The sequence below is a fragment of the Phoenix dactylifera genome, chromosome 3 (assembly GCF_051530095.1).
Source record: "Phoenix dactylifera cultivar Ajwa chromosome 3, Ajwa_hap1_PhDact_Kaust_v1.1, whole genome shotgun sequence".
Taxonomy (NCBI): Eukaryota; Viridiplantae; Streptophyta; class Magnoliopsida; order Arecales; family Arecaceae; genus Phoenix; species Phoenix dactylifera.
In genome coordinates this window covers 54,708,295-54,731,892 of record NC_143192.1, presented here as the reverse complement: position 1 = coordinate 54,731,892, position 23,598 = coordinate 54,708,295, and the positions used below count along the sequence as shown (strand labels likewise).

General features: G+C 37.8%; 2 protein-coding genes across 10 annotated transcripts; one reads left to right on the top strand and one right to left on the bottom strand.

Moving 5' to 3' along the window:
* Positions 1 to 1,940: 1,940 nt before the first annotated feature.
* Positions 1,941 to 6,424, bottom strand: LOC149768154 (uncharacterized). The gene is made up of 2 exons (XM_089929847.1): positions 2,945 to 6,424; positions 1,941 to 2,432 (listed from the first exon to the last, which is right to left on the bottom strand). Exons 1-2 carry the CDS (start codon positions 5,136 to 5,138, stop codon positions 2,188 to 2,190), a joined length of 2,439 nt encoding a protein of 812 aa, XP_089785973.1. The 5' UTR covers positions 5,139 to 6,424; the 3' UTR covers positions 1,941 to 2,187.
* Positions 6,425 to 19,210: 12,786 nt separating this feature from the next.
* On the top strand, positions 19,211 to 22,894 carry LOC149768153 (UDP-glucose:glycoprotein glucosyltransferase-like). Of its 9 annotated transcripts, none has more exons than XM_089929861.1 (4): positions 19,211 to 19,831; positions 20,799 to 21,236; positions 21,360 to 21,513; positions 22,522 to 22,894. In XM_089929861.1, the coding sequence occupies exons 2-4, from the start codon at positions 20,971 to 20,973 to the stop codon at positions 22,729 to 22,731; spliced, it is 630 nt and encodes a 209-aa protein (XP_089785987.1). In that variant the 5' UTR covers positions 19,211 to 19,831; positions 20,799 to 20,970; the 3' UTR covers positions 22,732 to 22,894. The 9 variants fall into 9 exon arrangements, with proteins under 9 accessions (XP_089785987.1, XP_089785986.1, XP_089785985.1 ...); XM_089929860.1 differs by having other exon boundaries at positions 19,211 to 19,879; XM_089929859.1 differs by having other exon boundaries at positions 19,211 to 20,566; positions 20,746 to 21,236.
* The last annotated feature ends 704 nt before the right edge of the window (positions 22,895 to 23,598 follow it).

Below are 23,598 nucleotides of genomic sequence, written 5' to 3'. Positions count from 1 at the left end.
TATTGTTACATTTATTTCTGAAAAGGAAGAACGGCTTTGAAAGAAGTATTGAGGTTTGGTATGAGCATCTATACCGTTTCTCATGATAGAATGCCAGCGGTGGGTGAAGAGTCTCTGAGAATGTGGACAGATAAAAAGTTCCAGGAACAGCCACAGGGAAACCTTGCTTCTCAGGGTAGGGCCTTTTTTGATCTGATTAAATGCTTTCAACCCAGATCTTATTCATTTGGAAGACAGGTTGGTCTAGGTCAGGTACGGTCTATTTGTCTTACCAACCATATTGGTCGGCTACTCTCACTGGTCTTTTCTTGGGTTCAACTGGATATTTTTAGGATGGGATTAGTTGGATGGAATTTTTCTTGATGGAATGCTGATCCAAAATGAACCACACTCTTCCCTGGAGGCTTAGTCCAAGACAATTTAGCCAATTTCAGTCTGGGTTCATTTTAACCCAAGCCATTTTGAGCCCCACACTTATGGATTTTCGTATACAGCATTGGGATCTGCTACCTTTACATGGCAATGCCTTTTGCTGTGAAATGGCTATCACATTTTATCAGTTAATGCTTTCTTTAAAGCTGTGCTTTCTGTCACCAAGGGCCTAATCTTACTTTCAAATGGTCAAATCATTAGCGAAAACATTACAGTGCATGAGGAATCTTGAATGAGAACATGGGCATATCAATATTGAGTGGCCGAAACAGTGAGATGGTTAGAGGTCCCGATATATAAAAATTGGGGCTAAATAGGCTTTCTTTAAGGTCTTTTTAGACTCACGTACATCATCATGTATTTTAGATGGCTTCCAAATTTGCAGAAGGATATGGCAGGCATCTACTTGCTCCTAAGTAACATCTTTAGCAAATCCTTATGGACTTAGAAACATTTCATTAGAATATTAGCAAGTAAAAGTAATTATGAACTTTTTTATATTTAAAAGCATTTCTGCCAAGATGCAAAGGTAATGTATCAGTTGGTGAATCTCGCATGCATTGTGTGGTGCTCGGACAGCTCGGAGAATATGCTTTTACTTTGTTTTGCTGCTAGTAAATTCCTTTGGTTTCTCCACAAACCATGCCAAATTTTAATGCACAATAGATTCACTTATAATCGTGAGCTAAAAAAGTAGTTCCTCCTGTTCCTGCACGTCCACAATTTTTATGGTGCTACAGATTCTCTCCCTCTCTCTCTCTCTCTCTCTCTTTTTCTTTAAATATCAGGTCAAAGAGGCCAGAGTTGATATGACTTCAACTTTCAAGATTCTCCTCCGCCTCGAAAGTGAACGTTCAATCTTGAAAGGAAACAAGCTATGAAGTGGCTGAGGTTTTCCTGCACTCATCTTTGGTTTCTTTTTTCCCCTTCTCCCAGTTGTATTGGACCTGCTACAAGAGCTCGCAGGCTTCCTACGCAAATGATACATACCGACATGTTCTCTCCGAACTATTTGACTGCGACCCAAAATATTCACAGGGTGAACTTGAGCCAACTAGAAAAATTTCTCTCAGATTTTGATTAGCTAGCATTGGAATAATGAAATGGGCATTAAAATGGATCACTGCTGGCAACTGACATCTTAATCTTAGAAGTTAAGGCTTTATCCCGCCGAATCCAAGTAAAGCAACCTTGAAATAGTGAACTGAAGAATGACTAGCAGCAGTAATGCGATGAATAGACTCTTCGGCCTTAACCAACCTTTACCTTGGACCTAAGAGAGTTAAGGGCAAGCCTGCAAAAATATTATTTTCTATGTAGAGCTTGAATAGATTAAAATTCGTACTTAAATTAAGAATATTTCTAGTTTAGAGTATTTATCAGGGAAATTACTTTGGGCGGCTTTTATCTGGAGCACTACATATAAAAATCTTCTTTATTTTTTAACAATCTATTTTAGGAAAATGAAAGAAATGAGACACTTCCCTTAAATATGTTGAAAAGAGTAGTGAATGCGAACAATAGAGTGGAGGTTCATATAATGGTGTTTTTAGAAGGTAAAAATAGAGAAGAGTTACAATAACTTATTCCATGCAATAGGAAAGAACTACATAAGACTTTTGTAGCTATTAAGCATTGCATCTATATTAAAAACTCCAATAATTGACATAATTTAATTGAGTTGAACGGCTCATGAATAGTTGGAATGTTGCCACTTATGAATAACTGAGATATCCTTTGCATGGTTGGTCGTGCTTATGGTATAACACGGATGCATGAAAATGCTATAATAGCCAGCAACATCACTTCTTTCACCATATAAGCTGCAGGAGGTGAGATACGTTGATCTAACACATCACTGAATAGCATCTGCTGGACGTCTGATGAAGATAAGGAGGAGACAAGATCACCTGGATGCCTTCCCATTATTACTTCTAATATCACTATGCCAAAGCTATATACATCACATTTCTCATTCGCCCTTGTCATGTACGAAAGCTCTGCAAAAAAATAAAAAAAGGAATAATCTTTTTATTTCTAATTTAAGTAATTTTTCTCAAACTTAACAAAAATGTCAAAATCTTGTCTCCATACTTAATTTATATATTAATTTTTGGAAATACCTTGATATTTGTAAAATAAATGTTATTATTGATTAATTAAATTTTATGCTTAGTAATAGTTTTTATTTTTTTATTTTCTTTAAATGATTGCCAGTTAAATAATATAATCATCATTAGAAAATATTGATTATCTATAGGCACTAGTTTGCTTTTATTTAAATATCTAAGCTCCGGTATGGATAGATTCAAAAATGAAAGATGCAATCATTATCATAGGTTCACTAAAAAATTTCTATTTGGCAATTATATACTAATCCTATTTTTCAAATGTATGGTAAGCCACATAAGACATCAAAATAGAAAAATAAAGCAAAGTATAAGAGTATATATATATATAACAAATAGAATAACTGCAATAAAAAGAATGACAAATTGGTAGAATGACTTACCTGGGGCAGCATATCCAAATGTGCCTGCTAGTGTGCTCCAATTTGATAAATCAGATTTCAGAATTCTTGCAGTGCCAAAGTCTGAAAGATAAGCCTTAAAATCAGAGTCTAATAATATATTATTACCGGAGATGTCTCGATGCACTATGGATGGATTGCAGTCATGGTGTATGTATGATAAAGCATGGGTTACATCTTTGATAATATGAGCTCTTCTCTCCCAATTCAATTCTTCTGCTGTTTCTTGATTACGAAGGATGCTAGCTAAACTTCCCTTCTCAATATACTCATATATAAGAAATTTGCAACCTAAATTGGAGCAAAACCCATGAAGTTTTACAATGTTTCGATGTCGAATTATGGTTAATGCTTGAATCTCGCTTTGGAAACTTTTCTCATCAAATACTTCTTCCTCCATCGGATGAAATTTTTTAACAGCCACCACTTGTTCCATTGGAAGTTCTACTTTGTAAACTTTGCCATATGTCCCACACCCGATGCAATATTTCTCATCAAAATTTTCGGAGGCATTGATGATGTACTCATAAGCAACTCTTCCATCAAAATTCAATATTGAAAATAGATCGCCAATAATAACTCCAGTATCCTTTTTCTCTGTAAGTTTTCCTCTCCTACGAAGAGCAGCAATTATTATAGTAGACAGACCAAAAAGAACCAAGCTGCCCACCATAGGAGTGATAACAAAGAGTATAATGTGGTTTTTAGTTGATTGATGAGTGCTTACAGTGGTTGATCCACAAGAAGGCACACTTGGCACCTCACCACATAAACCCTTGTTATGGATAAACCACTCTGCTTGAGCATTTTGAAATAATTTGCTTCTCGGAACTGAGCCCTCCAAATTATTGTACGATACATCTATTGATGACAAACTCAACATGCTTCCAAAAGATGAAGGAATGGCACCTGACAGATTATTGTGGGACAAGTTCAAAGATATTAAATATGTCAAACTTGCCAGTTGTGATGGTATTTCTCCTCCAAAAAAATTATGGCTCAAATCTAGTAAATCTTGCAATCCTTTTAACTCTCCAAGTTGAGACGGAATGATTCCATCAAATTTATTTTTGCTCAAATTCAAGATGCGCAGTTTAATACAACCCTCTAATTGTGGTGGTATTGGGCTGTTGATGTCGTTGTTAGATAAATCAAGAATTTCCAGATTAGATAATTTTCCAAACTCTGAGGGAATTATTCCAGATATTTTGTTATCACTCAAATTCAAGTTGAACAATAAGCTCATGGTACCTAACTCACTTGGTATATCTCCTGCAAGTTGATTTGAAGAAAGATCCAAGAATCTTAATTGAAGCAACTTTCTGAATTCAGAGAGTATGTTCCCAGTAAGTAAGTTTCCTGAAATACTGAGGCGTGTCAAATTTTGACAATGTGCCCAACTTGGGGAGATCTGGCCATATAATTGGTTGTAACTCATGTCAATGTAGTATAGATTCGGGTATATCCCAAAGTCTTCGAAGATATTTCCTTTAAGCTTGTTTCCTTCAAGGCGAACTCTGAGTAAGCTAGAGCAATTTTTTAAACTTCTTGGAATAGGGCCCTCAAAGTAGTTGTTTTGCACAGAAAGATATTGAAGCGCACCTCCTTTACAGATCTCTGAAGGTAAATAACCAGAGAAATTGTTGTCATTTATCTCTAGGTAGATCAGCTTGGTGTGATTACCCAGTTCCTGAGGCAAAGAGCCTGATAAATGATTGGTGTAGAGGAATAATTTCTCAAGCATGGTGAGGTTTCCTAAAGTGGAAGTGATGGAGCCCGATAGTTGATTTTCCGCAATTTCTAGATCACGTAAGTTTACTAAGTTGCCTAATTCATGAGGAATGGTGCCTAATAAATTATTTACGCCAAGGTACAAGGACTTGAGTTTGATGAGATTGCATAAATTGGAAGGGATGGAACTTGTTAAATAATTGTATGAGATTCGTAGATCCAAGACGTTTACTAAATTGCTTAGTTCATGGGGAATACTACCAGAGAACCGGTTGTTGTGTAGGTAAAGCAAAGTTAGGTTGGTTAGGTTGCCAATGATTGAAGGTATGGTGCCTGATAGTTGATTTTCACTGATAGCTAGAGAATGTAAGTTCACTAGGTTGCCTAATTCATGAGGAATGGTGCTAGATAAATTATTGACGTTGAGGTATAATATATCAAGCATGGTGAGATTTCCTAAAGTGGAAGGGATGGAGCCTGATAGTTGATTTATTGAGATTTCTAGATGACGTAAGTTCACTAGGTTGCCTAATTCTTGAGGGATGGGACCAGCGAGATTGTTTTCGTATAAATAAAGCACACGTAGACTTTTGAGCTGGCCAATCTCTGGAGGTAGTGTGCCACCAAGTAAATTTTGTCCGAATTTGAGGGAGGTCAGCTTGGTCCAGTTGGCGAAGAAACATGGAGGAATCTGCCATTGAATTTGTTTGAAGAAAGGTCGATCTCGGTCAGGTTAGGGAGGCTGGCAAGAGCAAGGGGCAGATTGCCGGAAAGGCGATTTAGCGAGAGATCGAGGGAGGTGAGAGCGGAAAGCGTGCGTATGCTAGGCGGGATTGTTCCAAACAAGTAGTTGCGCCGGAGGTGGAGGTGAGTGAGAGATGGGAGGGCGGAGAAGTTGAGGCCGTCGAGCTTACCTACCAAGCCCGCATGAGGTAGGCTGATGCCCGTGATCACAGCTCGGCCTCCATTCTCCATGCAGGTGATGCCATGCCACATGCACGCGTTGTTGGAGAGAGACCAAGAACCGAGTTGTTGGGCGTGTGAATTTTGAAGGTTGGATTTCCAATGGAGCAGAACTCTCGCTTGGGATTCAACGATTGAAGAAGCAGTGGTCGGAGCAACTGTTGTTGCTGATGAGTAGTGAAGAAGGAAAAAGGATGGCATGAGAAGGCTAATTGATAGATGATTCAGAGGGAGGGATTGGTATTGGATTTGCCTACGACTAGGATCCATAATTAATATGGTTCTCTAGGTGTTCCGTATGTACGTGGTTTCTAGTTCTGCTGGTTGGTACTGAAATGGGGATTCGAGAGCCCTATTTATAGACCCAGGGAAGAAGTATTGCTTTGGAGCGGAGATGCTTTGGCATGCTAATGTTTGTACTCGAAGTTTTCAAGAGATGTGAAGGTGAGACTCTGATCAAACTAATATGCATATTCTTTATGTGGCCATGGAAGTCGCCCGTGATTGCGAAAGTCGCCCATGATTGTGAAAGTCGCCTGTGGTTGAGACAGTCACCCGGATGGGGAGCGGAGGGGAGGAGAGGGCGACGAGGTTACCCTCATCTCCAAGTTGATTGAATTGTTTTAACCCCAATCGGAGCTCTTACTTTTTACACTTATTCACCGGTACCCAAGGAAGAGCAACAAGTACTGCTAATTATAAGGGAGCACCAAACCATCCAATTTTGCATGTGGACTGCTCCAACAAAAAGACATAACCAGGCGAATCTGAAAATAACATTTATAAAAAAAATATTTACATACAACAAGGAGCAATGAATGGAAGCCTCCGAAATATATACCGCGGTAGATGGACTCGTTCGATTGTTCTACTGGAAAAATCATGTATTTTGTCAGAAGCTACTATCAAAGAGCCCAATCAGCATTGGCTTGGAATCCATAGAGCTCTAGGAAACTCCAAGAGTGCCGGGTGATTTCTTTTTTGGCTCGGTTGGTTGGTGTTGGTGTGAGGATTGGGTGCCCTTTTACATTCAGGAATATGGTGATGGAAAAGTCAAGCAGAAGAGCAATTAGCCAAATCTCATGCACTCTATTAGGTTAGAGAAAAAAAAGTCAAGCAGGCCATCAACTATTAGACTAGAATTGATGACACCCACCTCTTTTTCCTCTCCTTTTATGTGATTACTCATGTTTGGTTTTGGGGCTTTGAAGATTTCTCCTTATCATTAATGGTCAGATGGCTTCTTTTGCCTCCCTTATAGGGGTGGCAAAATATGACCCGACTCGACAATCCGACCCATGTTCGACCCGCCATAAACAGATTTGGGTTTGGCCTAAACAGGTTCGGATCGTAAACAGGTCGACCCGTTTAACATGTTTATTAATTGGGTCGGATACGGGTTTTAGATGTCTGACCCGTTTAAACCGTTTAACCCGTTTAACTGTTGGGCAGGTTAAACATGTCAAACAGATTAAACGGGTTAAACAGGTTAAACGTGTCTAAACAGGTCTAAGCAGGTCGGGTTGGGCAGGTTAAACAGGTTGGGTTGGGCAGGTTAAACAGGTCTAAACAGGTTAAACGGGTCAGGTTGGGTAAACAGGTTAAACAGGTCGGGTCGGGCTGGGTAAACAGGTTACCTGTTTATTAAACAGGTTAAACGGGTCGGGTCGAGTTACCTGTTTAATAAACAGGTCAGGTTCAGGTTGTAATTTCTGACCTGTTTAATAAACAGGTCGGGTTCAGGTTTATGATTTTCTGACCCGACCTGCATGTGACCCGACCCATTTATGACCCGACCCGACCCGATTGCCACCCCTACTCCCTTATCATCACAAAAAGAAAAACCCTCCCTAATTATCATGTAGTGATGGAAAAGTCAAGCAAAAGAATAATTAGTCAAATTTCATACACTCTATTAGATTAGAAAAAAGAAAAAATCAAGCATGCCATCCTCTATTAGATTAGAATTTATGACACCCACGTCTTTTCTCTCTTCGTTTCTGTGATTATTCATGTTTGGTTTTGGGGTAAAAAACTTTGAAGATTCCTCCCTTATCATTAATGGTCAGATGGCTTCTTTTGCCTCCCTTACCATCACAAAAAAAAGCCTCCTAATTATCATGTGGTGATGGAAAAGTTAAGCAAAAGAACAATTAGTCATTTCATACACTCTATTAGATTAGAAAAAAAGTCAAGCAAGGCCATCAACAATTAAATTAGAATTGATGACACCCACCTCTTTTTCCTCTCCATTTCTGTGATTACTCATATTTTGTTTTGGGGTAAAGAACTTTGAAGATTTCTCCCTTATCATTAATTGTCAGATGGCTTCTTTTGCCTCCCTTATCATCACAAAAAAAGCTCCCTAATTATCATGTGGTGATGGAAAAGTCAAGCAAAAGAACAATTAGCCAAATTTTATACACTCTATTAGATTAGAAAAAAGAAAAAAATCAAGGAGGCCATCATCTATTAGATTTGAATTGATGACACCCACGTCCTTTTTCTCTCCTTTTCTATGATTACTCATGTTTTGTTTTGGGGTAAAGAACTTTGAAGATTCCTTTCTTATCATTAATGGTCATATGGCTTCTTTTGCCTCCCTTGTCATCGCAAAAAAAAACCCTAATTATCATGTGGTGATGGAAAAGTCAAGGAAAAGCACAATTAGCCAAATTTTATTCACTCTATTAGATTAAAAAAAACATCAAGCAGGCCATCATCTATTAGATTAGATTGACAACACCCACCTCTTTTTCCTCTCCTTTTCTGTGATTACTCATGTTTTGTTTTGGGGTAAAGGACTTTGAAGATTTCTCCCTTATCATTAATGGTCAGATGGCTTCTTTTGCCTCCCTTATCATCACAAAAAACAAAAAAAACCTCCCTAATTATCATGTGGTGATGGAAAAGTCAAGCAAAAGAACAATTAGCCAAATTTCATACACTCTATTAGGTTATAAAAAAGAAAATCAAACAGGCCATCATCTATTAGATTAGAATTGATGACACCCACCTCTTTTTCCTCTCCTTTTCTGTGATTAATCATGTTTTGTTTTGAGGTAAAAAACTTTGAAGATTTCTCCCATATCATTAATGGTCAGATGGCTTCTTCTGCCACCTTTATCATCACAAAAAAAACTTCCTAATTATTATGTGGTGATGGAAAAGTCAAGCAGTCCATCGTACATATTAAATGAGAAATTTAGAGGCTTGTAGCAGCCAGCAGAGCCAAGGGTAATTGAAAATTGAGAGGGGACTTTACTCAGTGATGCATCGATGTGTCATGATGGAGAGAGTCGCACATGATGGAGAGCAGAGAGGAGGGGAGGGTGACCAGGTTTGATTGAATACTTTTATGATCTGACAAAAAGTTCAGATCTTATTCGATTGGAAACAGATGAAAAGTTCCAAGAATAGCTACAGGAAACAGTGCTTCTCGGGATAATGTCTGATCGACCATATGGTTGTTCGCTCCCAATGAGTTTTTTCTTGCGTTCAATTGGATATTTCTAGGATGGGTTAAGTTGGGCGGAATTTATCTTGAAGGAATGCTAATCGAAGATGAGCCATACCTTCCCACGAAGGTTTAGTCCAATCAAGAATAATTGAGCCGATTGCAGTCTGGGTTTTTCTTTAACCCAAGCTATTTCGAGCCCCACACCATGGATTTTGTTTCACGCCATTGGGGTCTGCTATCTTAATTTACATGGCAGTGTCCTCTGCTGCAAAATTGATATCACACTTTGCCGGTTGCTTTCCCTACAGCTGGGGCTTTTTGTCACCAAGAGGCTAATCTCAATTTCAAGAGGCTAATCTTTTTGTGATGTTTAAAGTTTTATTGCTATCCCCATAATATCCCTACCAAACCTAATTCTCTCGCTTCTCACATCCCAACAATTCGTGTCATCTCTCGCTCAAATTTCTTCCACCTTCTAGACTTATAGACTCAAAGCTCCTGAATTAATTCAATGAGACGTAAAGGATTGCTAACCCGGGTTGCTCTCAAATCCATGGCATCTCGTGAATAAATCCAAATCTGACAGTGGTGATTGCGATCACAGACGCGTTTGAGATAGATTAATTGGGAGTAGGAAACTCAGTATGCGTGTATGCGCACAAAAATACAATGCATAAACGCAAGAGTTGATGACAACTCAGACTGGCTTGGGTGAACCCCGGGATTGAAAATTCAACCTTTAACTAAGATTTAGAAATTTATTTTTGAAAACAAAAAATCTCACTTGCAATATATTAATTGCTAATTCTTCTTTCAAGAGTCATACTAGAAATTTATCCGGTTGGTCTTGCTCAAACATACTTTTGTTCAATTTGACGACTGGATGTGACTACATATACTATTTCGAAGAGAAAACCTATATTTATAATGTTGCCTTTGCATTTAGAATTTGCTAAACGCTGCCATGGTTATATCATAATGATCCATCGAAAGTATCAAACAGACTTTTGTTTTTTCCCCCCTTATTTTTAACTCATAGATCCATCGAATGATAAATCCACTTGAAACTATCACATGGTTTAAACTTCAAAATATTTATGCACACTGGTTTGATAAAATAAAGAGAGGAATGCACATAATCTTGATTCTTTTAGAAATGATAATAAGAAATATTTATACACACTCAATTGTATAACTCTGCTCTTGTATTCATAAATTATCATTATGAAACTACTTGGCTTCTCCCTGTCATGGCATCTCAGTCGTGGCATCGTTTAAAACTTCAAAATAATGGCTGTCACCAAAGGATTTTGAAATTACAGAAGCCCAGAAAAGAATTATTACTCTATTCTTCATATATATTTTTTTTCATCGCCGTGACATTGTTAGCTTAGGTTTTGCAGTTCTGATTTGTTAGGTGGTATTTAAAGAGAGATGTGTAATATTGCATTCATTCATATCAAGTTGGAAATGTTTCATTAATATCTTGTTAATATGTAGACAGTCCATGCATTTCATATTACATGGATTGCAATGTCAGCTTTGATCTCTCTCTCTCTCTCTCTCTCTCTCTCTCTCTCTCTCTCTCTCTCTCTCTCTCTCTTTCTCTCTCTCCCTCTCTTTGTGTGTGTGTGTGTGTCTCTTTGCAGCTATCTTAGAATCAGATCATTGATAAACTCTATATACAAAGAAAAAAGATCAGCAATTATCACTCTATATTCCAACGGACATGAGACGCCAATTGGAGCTTGTATGGGAGCAAAAGGGTGGAAGTCACAATGAAATAAATGTTATTGGGTAAAAATGTACCAAGGTATCAACCTTAAGGCCAACCGTTCAAAATAAAAAAAATATGTATTCCTAGATCTTAACATGGTAAGGTATGGACCTGAGAGAATTGGATCTGATAGATAGCAATGATATAATCGTTTGGAATATGTTATTTTGATAATTAGATTAATCTACCCATTCGCAGACTTGGCAAAGACTACTACTACATCAACTTGGGCTAGCTCATTCTGCACTCTCATACACTTAAATCAGGTTCCATAAGCAAAATTAAGCCTCACTTATATTCATTTCCCACTCTTCTTGTTTGCTTCATTCACTCAATGAAGTCGGTCTCCCTAACACCATCTGTGAAAATGCTTTAAAATATGTGAAAAGGGGGATGTGGTGAGCAATTAGGGCCTCCTCAGGTGAGCGTTTGTTGGGTGGGCCCACAAGGTAATTGGGCTAAGTGCAATTGGGTAATACCGCAACTGGGCACCATTGCTCAGTCCAGAACAAAGATCGTTGAGAGAGATTCGTAATTCTTTTATTCAATCCACACCAAAGTTATAGGACAAGCAACATTTGCATGATTGAAATCCTGTAATTCTCACAGAATAGATTTCCAGTTAAGAACCTAGTTTATATATTCTGTTTTCGATAATAAGTCAAAAATCATGCATACCGTTTTGATTAACAAATTTGGGGGGATGTGTCCCACATAGATTACTCAAGTTTTGTTTTCGGGTAAAGAACTTTGAAGATTCTTCCCTTATCATTAATTGTCTGATGGCTTCTTTTGCCTCCCTTATCATCACAAAAAAAAAAAAATCCCTAATTATCATGTGGTGATGGAAAAGTCAAGGAGAAGAACAATTAGCCAAATTTCAGACACTCTATTATATTAGGAAAACAAAAAGTCAAGCAGGCTATCATAGATATCTATTAGACTAGAATTGATGACACCCACGTCTTTTTCCTCTCCTTTTCTGTGATTAGTCATGTTTGATTTTGGGGCTTTGAATATTTCTTCCTTATCATTAATGGTCAGATGGCTTCTTTTGCCTCCCTTATCATCACGAAAAAAAAAACTCCCTAATTATCATGTGGTGATGGAAAAGTCATGCAAAAGAACAATTAGCCAAATTACATATACTCTATTAGATTAGGAAAAAAAATCAAGCATGCCATCATCTATTAGATTTGAATTGATGACACCACCGTCTTTTTCCTCTCCTTTTTTGTGATTACTTATGTTTGGTTTTGGGGTAAAGAACTTTGAAGATTTCTCCCATATCATTAATGGTCAGATGGCTTCTTTTGCCTCCCTTATCATCACAAAAAAAAAAAAAAAAAACTTTCCTAATTATCATGTGGTGATGGAAAAGTCAAGCAGAAGAGCAAATAGCCAAATTTCATACACTCCATTAGATTAGAGAAAAAAAAGTCAAGCAGGCCATCAACTATTAGATTGGAATTGATGACACCTACCTCTTTTTCCTCTCCTATGTGATTAGTCATGTTTTGTTTTGGGATAAAGAACTTTGAAGATTTCTCCCATATCATTAATGGTCAGATGGCTTCTTCTGTCTCCCTTATCATCATAAAAAAAACTCCCTAATTATTATGTGGTGATGGAAAAGTCAAGTAGTCCATCGTACATATTAGATGAGAAATTTAGAGACTTGTAGCAGCTAGCAGAGCCAGAGGGTAACTGAAAATTGAGAGGGGACTTTACTTGGTGATGCATCCATGATGGAGAGAGTCGCACATGATGGAGAGCAGAGAGGAGGGGAGGGTGACCAGGTTTGATTGAATACTTTTATGATCTGACAAAAAGTTCAGATCTTATTCAATTGGAAACAGATAAAATGCTCCAAGAATAGCTACAGGAAACGGTAGTAGAGTCGCAAAAGAATCCTGTATCTGTTGAATAGCTCTGTGCGACCATCTTAGATTCACATCATCTTGTATTCTAGATTTTAGATGGTTTGGCTATATATATATATCAGCCCTTGTAACACGGTTTCTTTGCTTTCCGTATCCTTCCAAAAAGCTTGCCGCCTGCTCGCCATATATTTCCAACTGAGGTTCTCCAAGTCAAAGTCTCCCCTCCAACCAAAAAAAGACCAGAGCATCATGACATTAGGTCCTTAACTTTCAAGATTCTCCTGTGCCTCAAAAATGAATGTTTACTGGCTTTACCCAGGTCTTGGAAGGAAACAAGCTCTGAAGTGGATGAGGTTTTCCTGCTCTCATCTTTGGTTCATTTTTTGGCCCTTCTCCTCCCTGCTGCAAGAGCTCGGAGGTTTCCTACACAAATGATGCTTCTTTTTTTTTTTAGTTTGACGATAGACACAAATAATAAATACAGACCTGTTCCGATCCTAGAATGGTGTTGGAGATAAGTATGCTTGTGGAGGCACATGTGGTATTAGTTTTGCACGTCATAATGTTCTGTAACCTTTTTTTATAGAAATAACTAATTATGAGTTGGTTGAGGAAGTATATGAAATCTATATGAAGCATTTCCAACATAATGCTTTGGATAAAGGCATAGCTTATATTTATTTTTTTAAGTCATCCAAAATGAAAAATGTACTGGAAAATCAAGTATCAAACTTTTCGTTTCATAATCAGTAGTTATATCACAGCCATCCATCAAATTCTCCTGCCATTTTGATCAATTATTTGCTTTACATATAATGGGATAGTAGCGGCACTCATCCTTTTGGGATGTGCAATAATAATCAAAAAACCCTGAATCCCAAAAATTTCATTAGCCATCATCGGCACATGAAGTAGTTGCATTTAGTCGGACTGCTACCATCAACTAATTGTACCATGTTAAATTAATTCCATGCATCGAATGCGATGGATTCAAGTTGAATAGTGAGCTCATGCCACTTATGTTGGACATCAATGTCCAACATAAGTATTCACTTTTTATGTTGGACAGGGTTTTTATGTTGGATAGAGATATGCAATCACACTTTTTGTGCTACAGGGAATGGCTGAGAAGGAGAGAATAGAGCAGTTCATGATAAGTATTGGCTGTTCAGTCGACAGGAGAAACACGGTCAGTCCGTCCGAGCTTTGTCCATAACAGCTCAAATTTATGTCCATGATAAGTATTCACTTTCCCAAATTCAATCCACTTAATTTCTACCATCTTGAGTCTCTTATCAATATTATGCATAATAATACTTGCTCCATGAGATGATTTATAAAGCAAAGATAAAGTTAGTCTCAGGTGCCAAAACCCTGGGGAATAGTCTCTTTTGTACCATGGGGTATAACAGGACTTCAGCACATCAATGGATCTTGTTATCATCCAAGGCCTCTATAATGTTGAAACCCTGTTGAAGGATAAGAAGCCATCCACCTTTCCATCCCACCACCAACTTCAAAACCTTGTGAATGATAAGCAATCGTCTGGTTTTCCATCATACAAGAAACGGTTATTATTAACCCAGAGGAATTTTCTGAAGACGAATATCCAGTAAGGTGCGAAAAGCAAATTTGTCTATATTAAAAAGGATCTATGAACCTGCGCAATGGAACAATCTATTACCTCTCTTTGCTCATCTTTTAAATTGGTAGAATACATAGCAAGATGCTGATGTAAAAGTTTAAAACATGTCTCATCTGGCAAACAGGATTTACAGACATGCGAAGACGTTCAAGAACTTGTAATTTAATTGGGAATGCAAAGCATTATGTTTGTAGGTCTCCAATCAGTCGTTTCCCTTTCCTCGTCTGTATTCAGATAACTAACAAAGCTAACTGTAGAGCTCAGGTAGTTGAACAACATTAATTTATATAGAAGTTCAAAACAAGGAAATCGAGGCATTAATGCTTTGCAGAACACCTTAGATATGCTCCATGCCTTCACGTTACAAAGCTAATGGCAAATGTATAACTTAATAATACCAAATCAACAAAAAAAAAAAGAGAGAGAAGAAAAGGAGCAAAGGAAAATTGTTAGTAAGTGCATCGAATTAGATAACCTGTCCCAGCATAAATAGTTGCAAGAATGACATTGGATCTTGAAACAGAGAGGTGATAAGGAGAGGGAAAATTTTCAATTTTTTGTTCATGGACAGACAAAGTAGTTAATTGCCTGAATAAAAGGCACTAACGAATTTAATAGAGGTAAAAATAAATTGATATAAAATTGGTCTTTCTTTCACCTCTGGAATCTGGCGAACCAGGTTGGCAAGAAGTGAGTGCTGCCTCTCGATTGCGCGTCCGGAGACTAATAATCCTACAAAAAAATTACAGGAGAAAATAAAGATAGAGAAGACATAAGATATTGACTTAGAGTGATCGTGTCGAAGAGGATGCCAAAATCGAGAGAGTCAAGAGGGTAATCCAAGTCTTGTATCCAACAGAGGCAAGAGGATAAGAATGTATCGGGGAAGCAAGAGAGGTCAAAAATAGGCTGTGGATCATTGGGGCGGAATTCGGAGTTGGAGATCGAGAGATTAGAGGAAATTAGGGGAAATTAGGGTTTGAGTAGATGGAGATCCCTAGAAATTGGGGAGAAGAGAGGGATTCATCACAAACGGGGGAGTGATGCACCGATGGAGCTGCGAGAGGCATGCCGGTGCTGCTGCATGTGTTCTCCATCGGCCGTTGGCAACACGGAGGAAGAGGAAGAAGAAAAGAAGAGGTTATTCGAGAGAAAGAATGGGATGATGCCTGCACAGCTCCCAAAGCAACCCAGATGATCCAAAAATATTTTTTCCATCTACACAGATCTAAATTAAGATGATCGAGATATTTATTCATCTGCACAAATCTCAAAATTACTGGCTCATGATCAAGATTATTTATCCAAATTTCAAAACAATCTAAATAGTCATTTATAGATATGGATCTCCAAGCAACTGCATGGATGATTGGGGTATTGATCCACATGTATAGAATCTCAAAATGATCGATGGATGATTAGATTATTCATCCATCTATATAGATTTTGAAATAATCTAAATATTTATCTACCTGTACAGTTCTCAAATAATATTCTTATAAGTTTCTCATATTCGATTATTATGAGCCATTCTTTGCATGCAAGCCTTCTAATATTACGCTAATTACTATAAGATAATGGATTATTTGCAAATAACTTGCTATGGACTTTAATATAGTTCTGAAAACGTATGTGTAATTCAGGCACAACTTAGAAAACCTCAAAATAGTACGTAACCTATCAAACCCTAGCATTTTTCACTTCCACTCTACGTCTATATCTCTTCATGCACATCCAATAAAATTGGAATGACACTCTACAGCTATATGATCTTGTTGCCATTTTTTTCGCGTTCTAGGGCTCAATTTCGCTCTTCTTTTTCCACTTTCTTGACAAAAAAATTGATAATTGCTTCATACAATTTTTTATTTAGTGTTCCTCAAAGATTTCATAGATTTTAATGCAAGAGTTTGTTTCCTTTTTTGCTTTCTTTCACCATTCACCCCTGCCACGGCCGGCCCCTAACACCCACCTTCTCGGTCGTCTTCTTTGATGCCCCAAGATCAAAAGATATTTGGAGCTATCAATTAAAGAGGGCCAGGGCCAGGGTGGTAACTTTGGGGTTCACCTGTTCTTATGTGAGTTTCCCAAGAATTTTGGTTTGGTGAAATTAGAATCATGCATCTATAGTTTAGATGACCCATATCCTAGCCTAATCCCAAGATAAGATTTTGGTCCACCTCTGGAAAATAATAATTCTAAATCCAATCCTAAAAATTATATAAGTATGAAATAACTTAGATGAAAACTTTCATCTTTCTCATAGTACCTCTATTTCCTATCCCAAAATATTTTTGTGATGTTTAGAGAATTTTAGCTATCCTCGTAATATCCCTATCAAACCTAATTCTCTCGCTTCGCACATCCCAACAATTGGTGTCATCTCTGACTCAGATTTCTTCCACCTTCTGGACTTACAAACTCAAAGCTCCCGAATTAATTTAATGAGACGTAAAGGATTGCTAACCCGGGTTGCTGTCAAATCCATGGCATCTCGTGAATAAATCAAAATCTGACGGTGGTGATTGCGATCACAGACGCGTTTGAGATAGAAGAATCGCGGTATCGAGCAGATTAACATTAACTGGGAGTAGGAAACTTAGTATGCATGTATGCGCACAAGAATGCAATGCATAAATGCAAGAGTTGATGACAACTCAGTCTGGCTTGGGTGAGCTCTGGGTTTGAAAATGTAAGCAGGGAAGAAACTGGGCCATGTCACAACTCAACCTTTAACTAAGATTTAGAAATTTATTTCTTTTAAAAAAATCTCACTTAGAATACATTAATTGCTGATTCTTCTTCCAGGAGCTATGCTAGAAATTTATCCAGTTGGTCTTGCTCAAACATACTTCTGTTCAATTTGACAACTGGACGTGACTATATATACTATTTGAAGAGATAATTCTATATTTATAATGTTGCCTTTGCATTTAGAATTTTTTAAATGCTTCCATGGTTATATCATAATGATCCTTCGAAGTATTGAGCAGACTTTTGTTTTTTTTCCCCTTTTTTTAACTCATAGATCCATCAAATAATAAATCCACTTGAAACTATCACATGCATCGTGGCATCAAACCTTTCGTTTTAAGTGATGACAGGACACGGAAAAAGAAGTAAAAAAGATTTTTTTGTTTGAGGAAAAGCAGAGGAAGTGAGACATTTCTTCCAAATTTAATGAAAAGAATTAGTGAATGAGTACAAATTATAGCGGAGGTTCATATAATGGTGTTGCTTAAAAAAAATATAAATGAGTTTCGAGATTGATACGTAGGCTGTGGCTACCTGCAGCAGAAAAAAGTGGAGGTTTCAGGAGTGCTAAGTCCACGTCTCGCGTTTATGGTATTGTTTTCCATAGAAAAGTTCTCTAGTTCTGCTTGTACCAAACGTGCCAGCTAAGTGCCATAAGAAGTTGACCCAAGCTTTTCTAACTAATGGCTTGATTTCTTTCGCCTCCAAGGTGTCCAGAATGCATGAAGATTAGGAGGTCGGTCATCAAGATTTAGACAAGTGGTTAGAGAAGACCATATGCCTATAGTAAGTGATGGTTGGCTTCGCTCTTGTTGCACACCTGATAGCCCAAGCTACCAGCTCCATTTAGAAGGAAGCTTGCTGGTGTTTCAGGTATTCTTCAGTACCGACCATAGGAACACTCAACTTTCTCCGAAATAGCTACCTTCTAAAGTGCTTTGTAGTAGAAAAATTAACATCATTTATGCATGCAACATTGAATAACCATATGATTTTTGCAGTTCTTAAACACTAAATATATGTTAAAAATTCACCAATTGACTTAATTTAATTGAATTAAACGGCTCGTGAATAGTTAGAATGTTGCTACTTATGAATAAGTAAGATATCCTTCGCATGGTTGGTCATACTTGTGGTAGAATACTTATGCATGCAAAAGCTAACATACCAGCAACAACACTTTTTTTACCATATAAGCTATAAGAGATGGGATACGTTGATCTAACGCATCTCTGAATAATATCTAGTAGACATTAATGATAATAAGAAGGAGACTAGATCACCCCAGTGCCTTTTCTTTATGACTTCTAATATTATAATGCCAAAGCTAACCGAGGCTACCGTTCTGGCCATAAGGAAGAAACAAGAAAGAGGAAAAAATGGGGGAGGGCTGCCCTGTATCAACCATTAAGGAGAGAAAGAAAGAGGAAGGCCGATCACACTCATCGAGGAGAATGAGGGAGAGATTGGCAGCGATGAGGCTAAATGGTTAGGGAGAAATGAGAGGAGAGAGAGACTTCGGGCATGGCATCTCACACGTGGCATTGCTTAAACTTCAAAATACTCGTGGTTAATTATTTTAAATTTATAGTGACTGTGCTAGCAATTTTGGATCCCTTGCAGTTACATCACATTCCTAATAATGGAAATATAAGAATTAATGTCGTCATGATCGATTATCTAGAAAGTAGAAAGGAGACGCATTAGAATGCCGTCGTAATGTTCACCAGGCCACGATGCGGCGCAATTCTACGTGCCAGCGCGATACCGCGGATTTCCACGTAATGTCATGCGACTTGACCGTTCACGAAACAATGGAAACCATGTCAGCCTTCCGATTGGCTTAAAAGCGAGAAAAGAGAGCGAAGCCCTGAATCGAGGTATCAACATCCAACGGCTCAGATAACCGGGTTGTCTTATGCCGCACCAGATATTCCCTCCAGCGATTAGAGACATGATGAAGCGTGTGATGTAAAGCACAGGGTCCCCCGATTGGACAGTCCCCCGAGTCTCGAATTTATTATATATCCTCGCTGCTCGTATACCGTTCACCTTCGCTGAGGCCGGTCACCGAGACCACGGCCGAGTCCACCAGAGCGTTGGATCCTGGAAGCTTTGAGGGGAGAAAAAAAGAAAGAAATATTTTAATGAAGAGAAAAAAAAGAAAAGGATGAAATAGAATAAATTTTTCTGAAAGTACTACCTTTCTCTTTATTTGGAAGTTTGAAGAGCAAAAAAAAAAAAAAATTTTTAACATTTTTACTAAAATATGAATATGTTTATGAATAGAGGGGGTAAAATAGGTACTATAAAGTTTCAATTTTTTTCTCCTCAAATACTTCTAGAAAAAAAAAAATTATTGACCAAATTTTTTTTTTTTCTTTCACTTCACTAAAAAAAAACTCACAAACATCGAAATTTTTAACTTTTACTTCCGTTCCATTCCTTTCTTCGGATTTCGCGTTTCCTTCCGTTCCATTCCTTTCTTCGGATTTCTTTACGCGTGAGGGAGCTTTTCTTTCCCAAAATTCATCCGGCCACGGAGCTCCGTCGCCGATCTAGGGTTTCTGTGGCGTTCTTGATCTCTCTCCTCCTCGTTCTGAACTTCGCCGGAGACTTGTGTTTCGCCGAGAACCGTCGGCCGAAGAACTTCCAGGTAGCTCCGGGCTAAGTGGACCGGCACTCCGTTGCTGTTGGAAGCCGAGTAGCCTTCTTCTTGAATCCTTTTTACATTCATGCGTTACTTTTCTTAACTCCTTTTGGACATAATATGCACGATGAAATTTCGTAATTTGGAAAGTGAGGTATCTGATTAGATCTGTAAATCTTGAATGTTACTTTCATCTATTCTTTGTTCTCTTTTCGCTGAATAGTTGAATTCATGACATTGCCAAGATCTTGTTGATTTTTTATTTGGAAGAAAGGATTGGATCTCGCTGGATATGAACATACTTGATCTTCTTTTATTATTAGGGAGCGATTGGCCTGCCTTCCATTATTTGGTTATAAAATTCATATGCTACTCTTATTTGATCCTCTATTGATGTTTTCCCCTCTTAACTGTAAGTTGTGTCGCCAACGATAAACTTGATCTTGCCTACAAGATGGAGTTTTTCTGATTTTGTAAAGAAAGTCAAGGAGTTGGAACTGAACTATGTATCTCTGATTGCAAATGGTGTTAGTGAGAATCAGGCATCGAGAATATCCCTTTTATTTAGGAAAAAGACTTGGGAAATCTGCTGGTACGAGTGTAATAGTTAACTTATCAAAAAGTAGGGGACTAAGATTTTCTTTTCCCCTTCCTGAACAAATGAAATTCCAAAGAAATTCAAAAGTAGGCTTGCCTGATGGAATCTGGATGCTTGCCCTAGCCGAGAACTCTCTGTTGGTGGTAAGTAAAGGTATGAGTAACTGAGAATCTGTGATTTTGTTGTTCTCTTGCATGATAATTTTTGTGTTTGCTTTCAGTTTATAGTTGCATTGTTGGCACTGGTGTATGATGCATTGTTGGCATTGAAGTATTATTTTGCTTGTTATTTGTTTTTTAAGTTTATATCTTCTTTGGTTAAGGTGCACTTCAGTTTGATGGGTTACTAAAGAATTATTACAACATATATCAACAGAGAATTGCTCTCTAAAGAATGGAAAAACCTGTTTTGGGAGTTTACTGATCTCTGGCTCGAACCAGATAAAGGCTCCGATTGTTTGACAGCCAAATGCTACATTCACAAAATTGTCCATGATGCGCGCTCGCTTCAAAGTGAACCCTTGGGATCAGTTTTTGAATTTTCTCTTATGCTTCGGTCAGCATCGCCTAGACTAATGCTCTACTGGCAGTTGGAGGAGGATTCTTTATCTTCTTATCCTTCTGACGACGAAACCAACTCAGAACATGTTATGGGAGACTTGTCAGAGCCACTTTCGAGAGTCAAGGCAGAGCCTTTTCTCATAAGCAGAAACCCGAGAAGCCCTGAGGGAAGTTGCTGCTACGTAGATACTGGTAGTGGACTACTGTTCAATGTTACCGAACTTCTTTCATGGTTTGACACTTCAGCAAAACTGTAAGTCATATCCACTTTTTCTGTGGCTTTGTTGAATTTCTATTTCTGTCATTGCAACTCTTGTTGATCTTTTCTGCTTCCTTGTTATATAGTGAGGTTATATGTTTATTTGGATTTTGCCAGAGCTGTGGAATCTGCTGAGCAGCCTGAACTTTTTGATTTTGATCACATATATTTTGGTTCAAGTATTGCCAGTCCAGTTGCTATTCTATATGGAGCTCTTGGAACAGACTGGTTTAAAAACTTTCATGTTACCTTGGTGGAAGCATCAAAAAAGGTATTAACTAATGAGCCATTATTTATTTTATATGTAGAACAGTGAACACATTCCTGTCTCTCAGTTAGAATAACATGGCATATAGCAATTAACAATGTTCGCACATACATATTGTTAAGAAAAAACTGCAAAACCAATCTCTTTCCTTGCATGAGATGTGATTACTCAATAAAATTTAAACTCACTGATTGTTCCATTTGATGTGTCCTTAACATTTTTCTACTTCCAATTTTAATGAAATGTAGCACACCTAGTGTTAGCATGGAAGATTTACAATTACTTGATTGATGAAACTTTTGATGTTTGTTTGATTGGAGTGACTGCATAGGATGACTAACTCACAGAAATTTATGGGAAATAGAGGGGGAAAGAAGTACTGATGACGAAGATATAAGGGTGGAGGGAAACTTTTGATGCATGTTTGTTCAAGGACATGAAATCAATGTTTGAGCTGAAATGGGTAGTCAAAGCCTGGACCAAGGAAGCAAGACAGGCTTCCTGGATTGGACCAGTGAGGTACCAGTACCTGGGATGCCCATGGTACCTGGGTCTTTGCGAAGAACTTGCAACCTAGTTGGTACGATTCTATGCTGACCAGTACCAACCAGGACAGGGCCAGCACCAGCTGGTTCTGCCTGTTACTGGGTTGTACTGACTCGAAATGTTCTTTTTTACTTTTTATTTGTTCTCCTTTTGCTTACTCATGGATATCATATATCATGCCTTGCAATGCCTTTTTGTATCATAATTACGGCATTCTTATGTATTAGTTTGAGGCCCAACCTTCAGATTTGCCATAATGTGGACTTGAAACTTATTTTTTATTAGTCATTTCATTCTTCCTAAATGAAAACAACTTAACATACAGTTTCCTTTATTATGTTGGTAACTGTTTTCAGTTTGTCTGCTCTTAGCCATTTTATTTACTCTCTTTCTAGATTCACTGTCAGAACTTTGCTGCCCTGTTCTTTTTATTTTTTGTTTAAATGTGTTTTCTGTTGTTCTTAGGGAAAAATTAAATACGTAGTGAGACCTGTATTGCCTTCTGGATGTCAAGCAGCGAGCAGCTATTGTAGTGCTGTTGGTTCTTCAGATGTAGTAAATTTGGGTGGGTATGGTGTGGAACTTGCTTTGAAGAACATGGAGTACAAAGCTACGGATGATAGCACAGTCAAGAAAGGTCGTTGCAGGACTCTCAGCAAAATGCTATATGCCTAATTTTCAAATGTTGCCTTTTTCCTTCCTTCTCAGTGCTATCCAAAATTAGCAACAACTGACTTTTTTTATGGCATTGAAGTTTCATAGGTTTTTTCTTGTATATCTGTTTGCAGACTTGATGATAGATATACTTTAATTTGTACTCTTTTATGCACCAGTTCAACCTGCTGCTCCAACTGATGTGCCACTTTAGACCAATCTTTTTTTTTTTGGTTAGGCTTTCATTTGGATTACATTTTAGCTGACGTCATTGGATTGCTCACTTCTCGTTTATGTTGTGCTTAAGTTTTTGGAAAACTCTCAAGAAACAGTGCCCTGACCTTGTTGCCTATCACATTTGTACCCCATCATTTCTTTACTCGCTTTATTTAGAATGGTTGTGTTACTTTTGTTAAATATACTTTTAAATTCACCCATCAGAATATTAGCAAGTAAAAGTAATTACAAACTTTTTTATATTTAAATGCATTTATGCCAAGATGCAAAGGTAATGTATCAGTTGGTGAATCTCATGGATTGTCCAGTGTTTGGACAGCTTGGAGAATATGCTTTTACTTTGTTTTGCTGCTAGTAAATTCCTTTAATTTCTCCACAAACCATGCCAAATTTTAATGCGGTTCCTCCTATTCCTGCACTTCCACAATTTTTATGGTGCTGCAGATTCTCTCCATCCCTCTCTCTCTCTCTTTTCTTTAAATATCGAGTCAAATAGGCAGATCCCAATCAGCTGCTCTCCAACCAAGAAAGGGCCGGAGCTGATATGACTTAACTTTCAAGGTTCTCCTCCGCCTCAAAAGTGAGCGTTTGCTGGATTTTCCAAGGTCGTAAAGGAAACAAGCAATGAATTGGCTGAGGTTTTCCTGCACT

What these genes read in the sequence shown, in the direction of transcription:
- LOC149768154 (XM_089929847.1), bottom strand. Translation starts at nt 5,138, where the DNA reads ATGCTTGATATATTATACCTCAACGTCAATAATTTATCTAGCACCATT. An exon ending in ATTTGGATATGCTGCCCCAG is followed by an intron (nt 2,433 to 2,944) that starts GTAAGTCATTCT and finishes ATTTTTTTGCAG; the next exon opens with AGCTTTCGTACATGACAAGG.
- LOC149768153 (XM_089929861.1), top strand. Translation starts at nt 20,971, where the DNA reads ATGCTTCGGTCAGCATCGCCTAGACTAATGCTCTACTGGCAGTTGGAG. An exon ending in TTTGACACTTCAGCAAAACT is followed by an intron (nt 21,237 to 21,359) that starts GTAAGTCATATC and finishes GGATTTTGCCAG; the next exon opens with AGCTGTGGAATCTGCTGAGC. An exon ending in TGGTGGAAGCATCAAAAAAG is followed by an intron (nt 21,514 to 22,521) that starts GTATTAACTAAT and finishes TGTTGTTCTTAG; the next exon opens with GGAAAAATTAAATACGTAGT.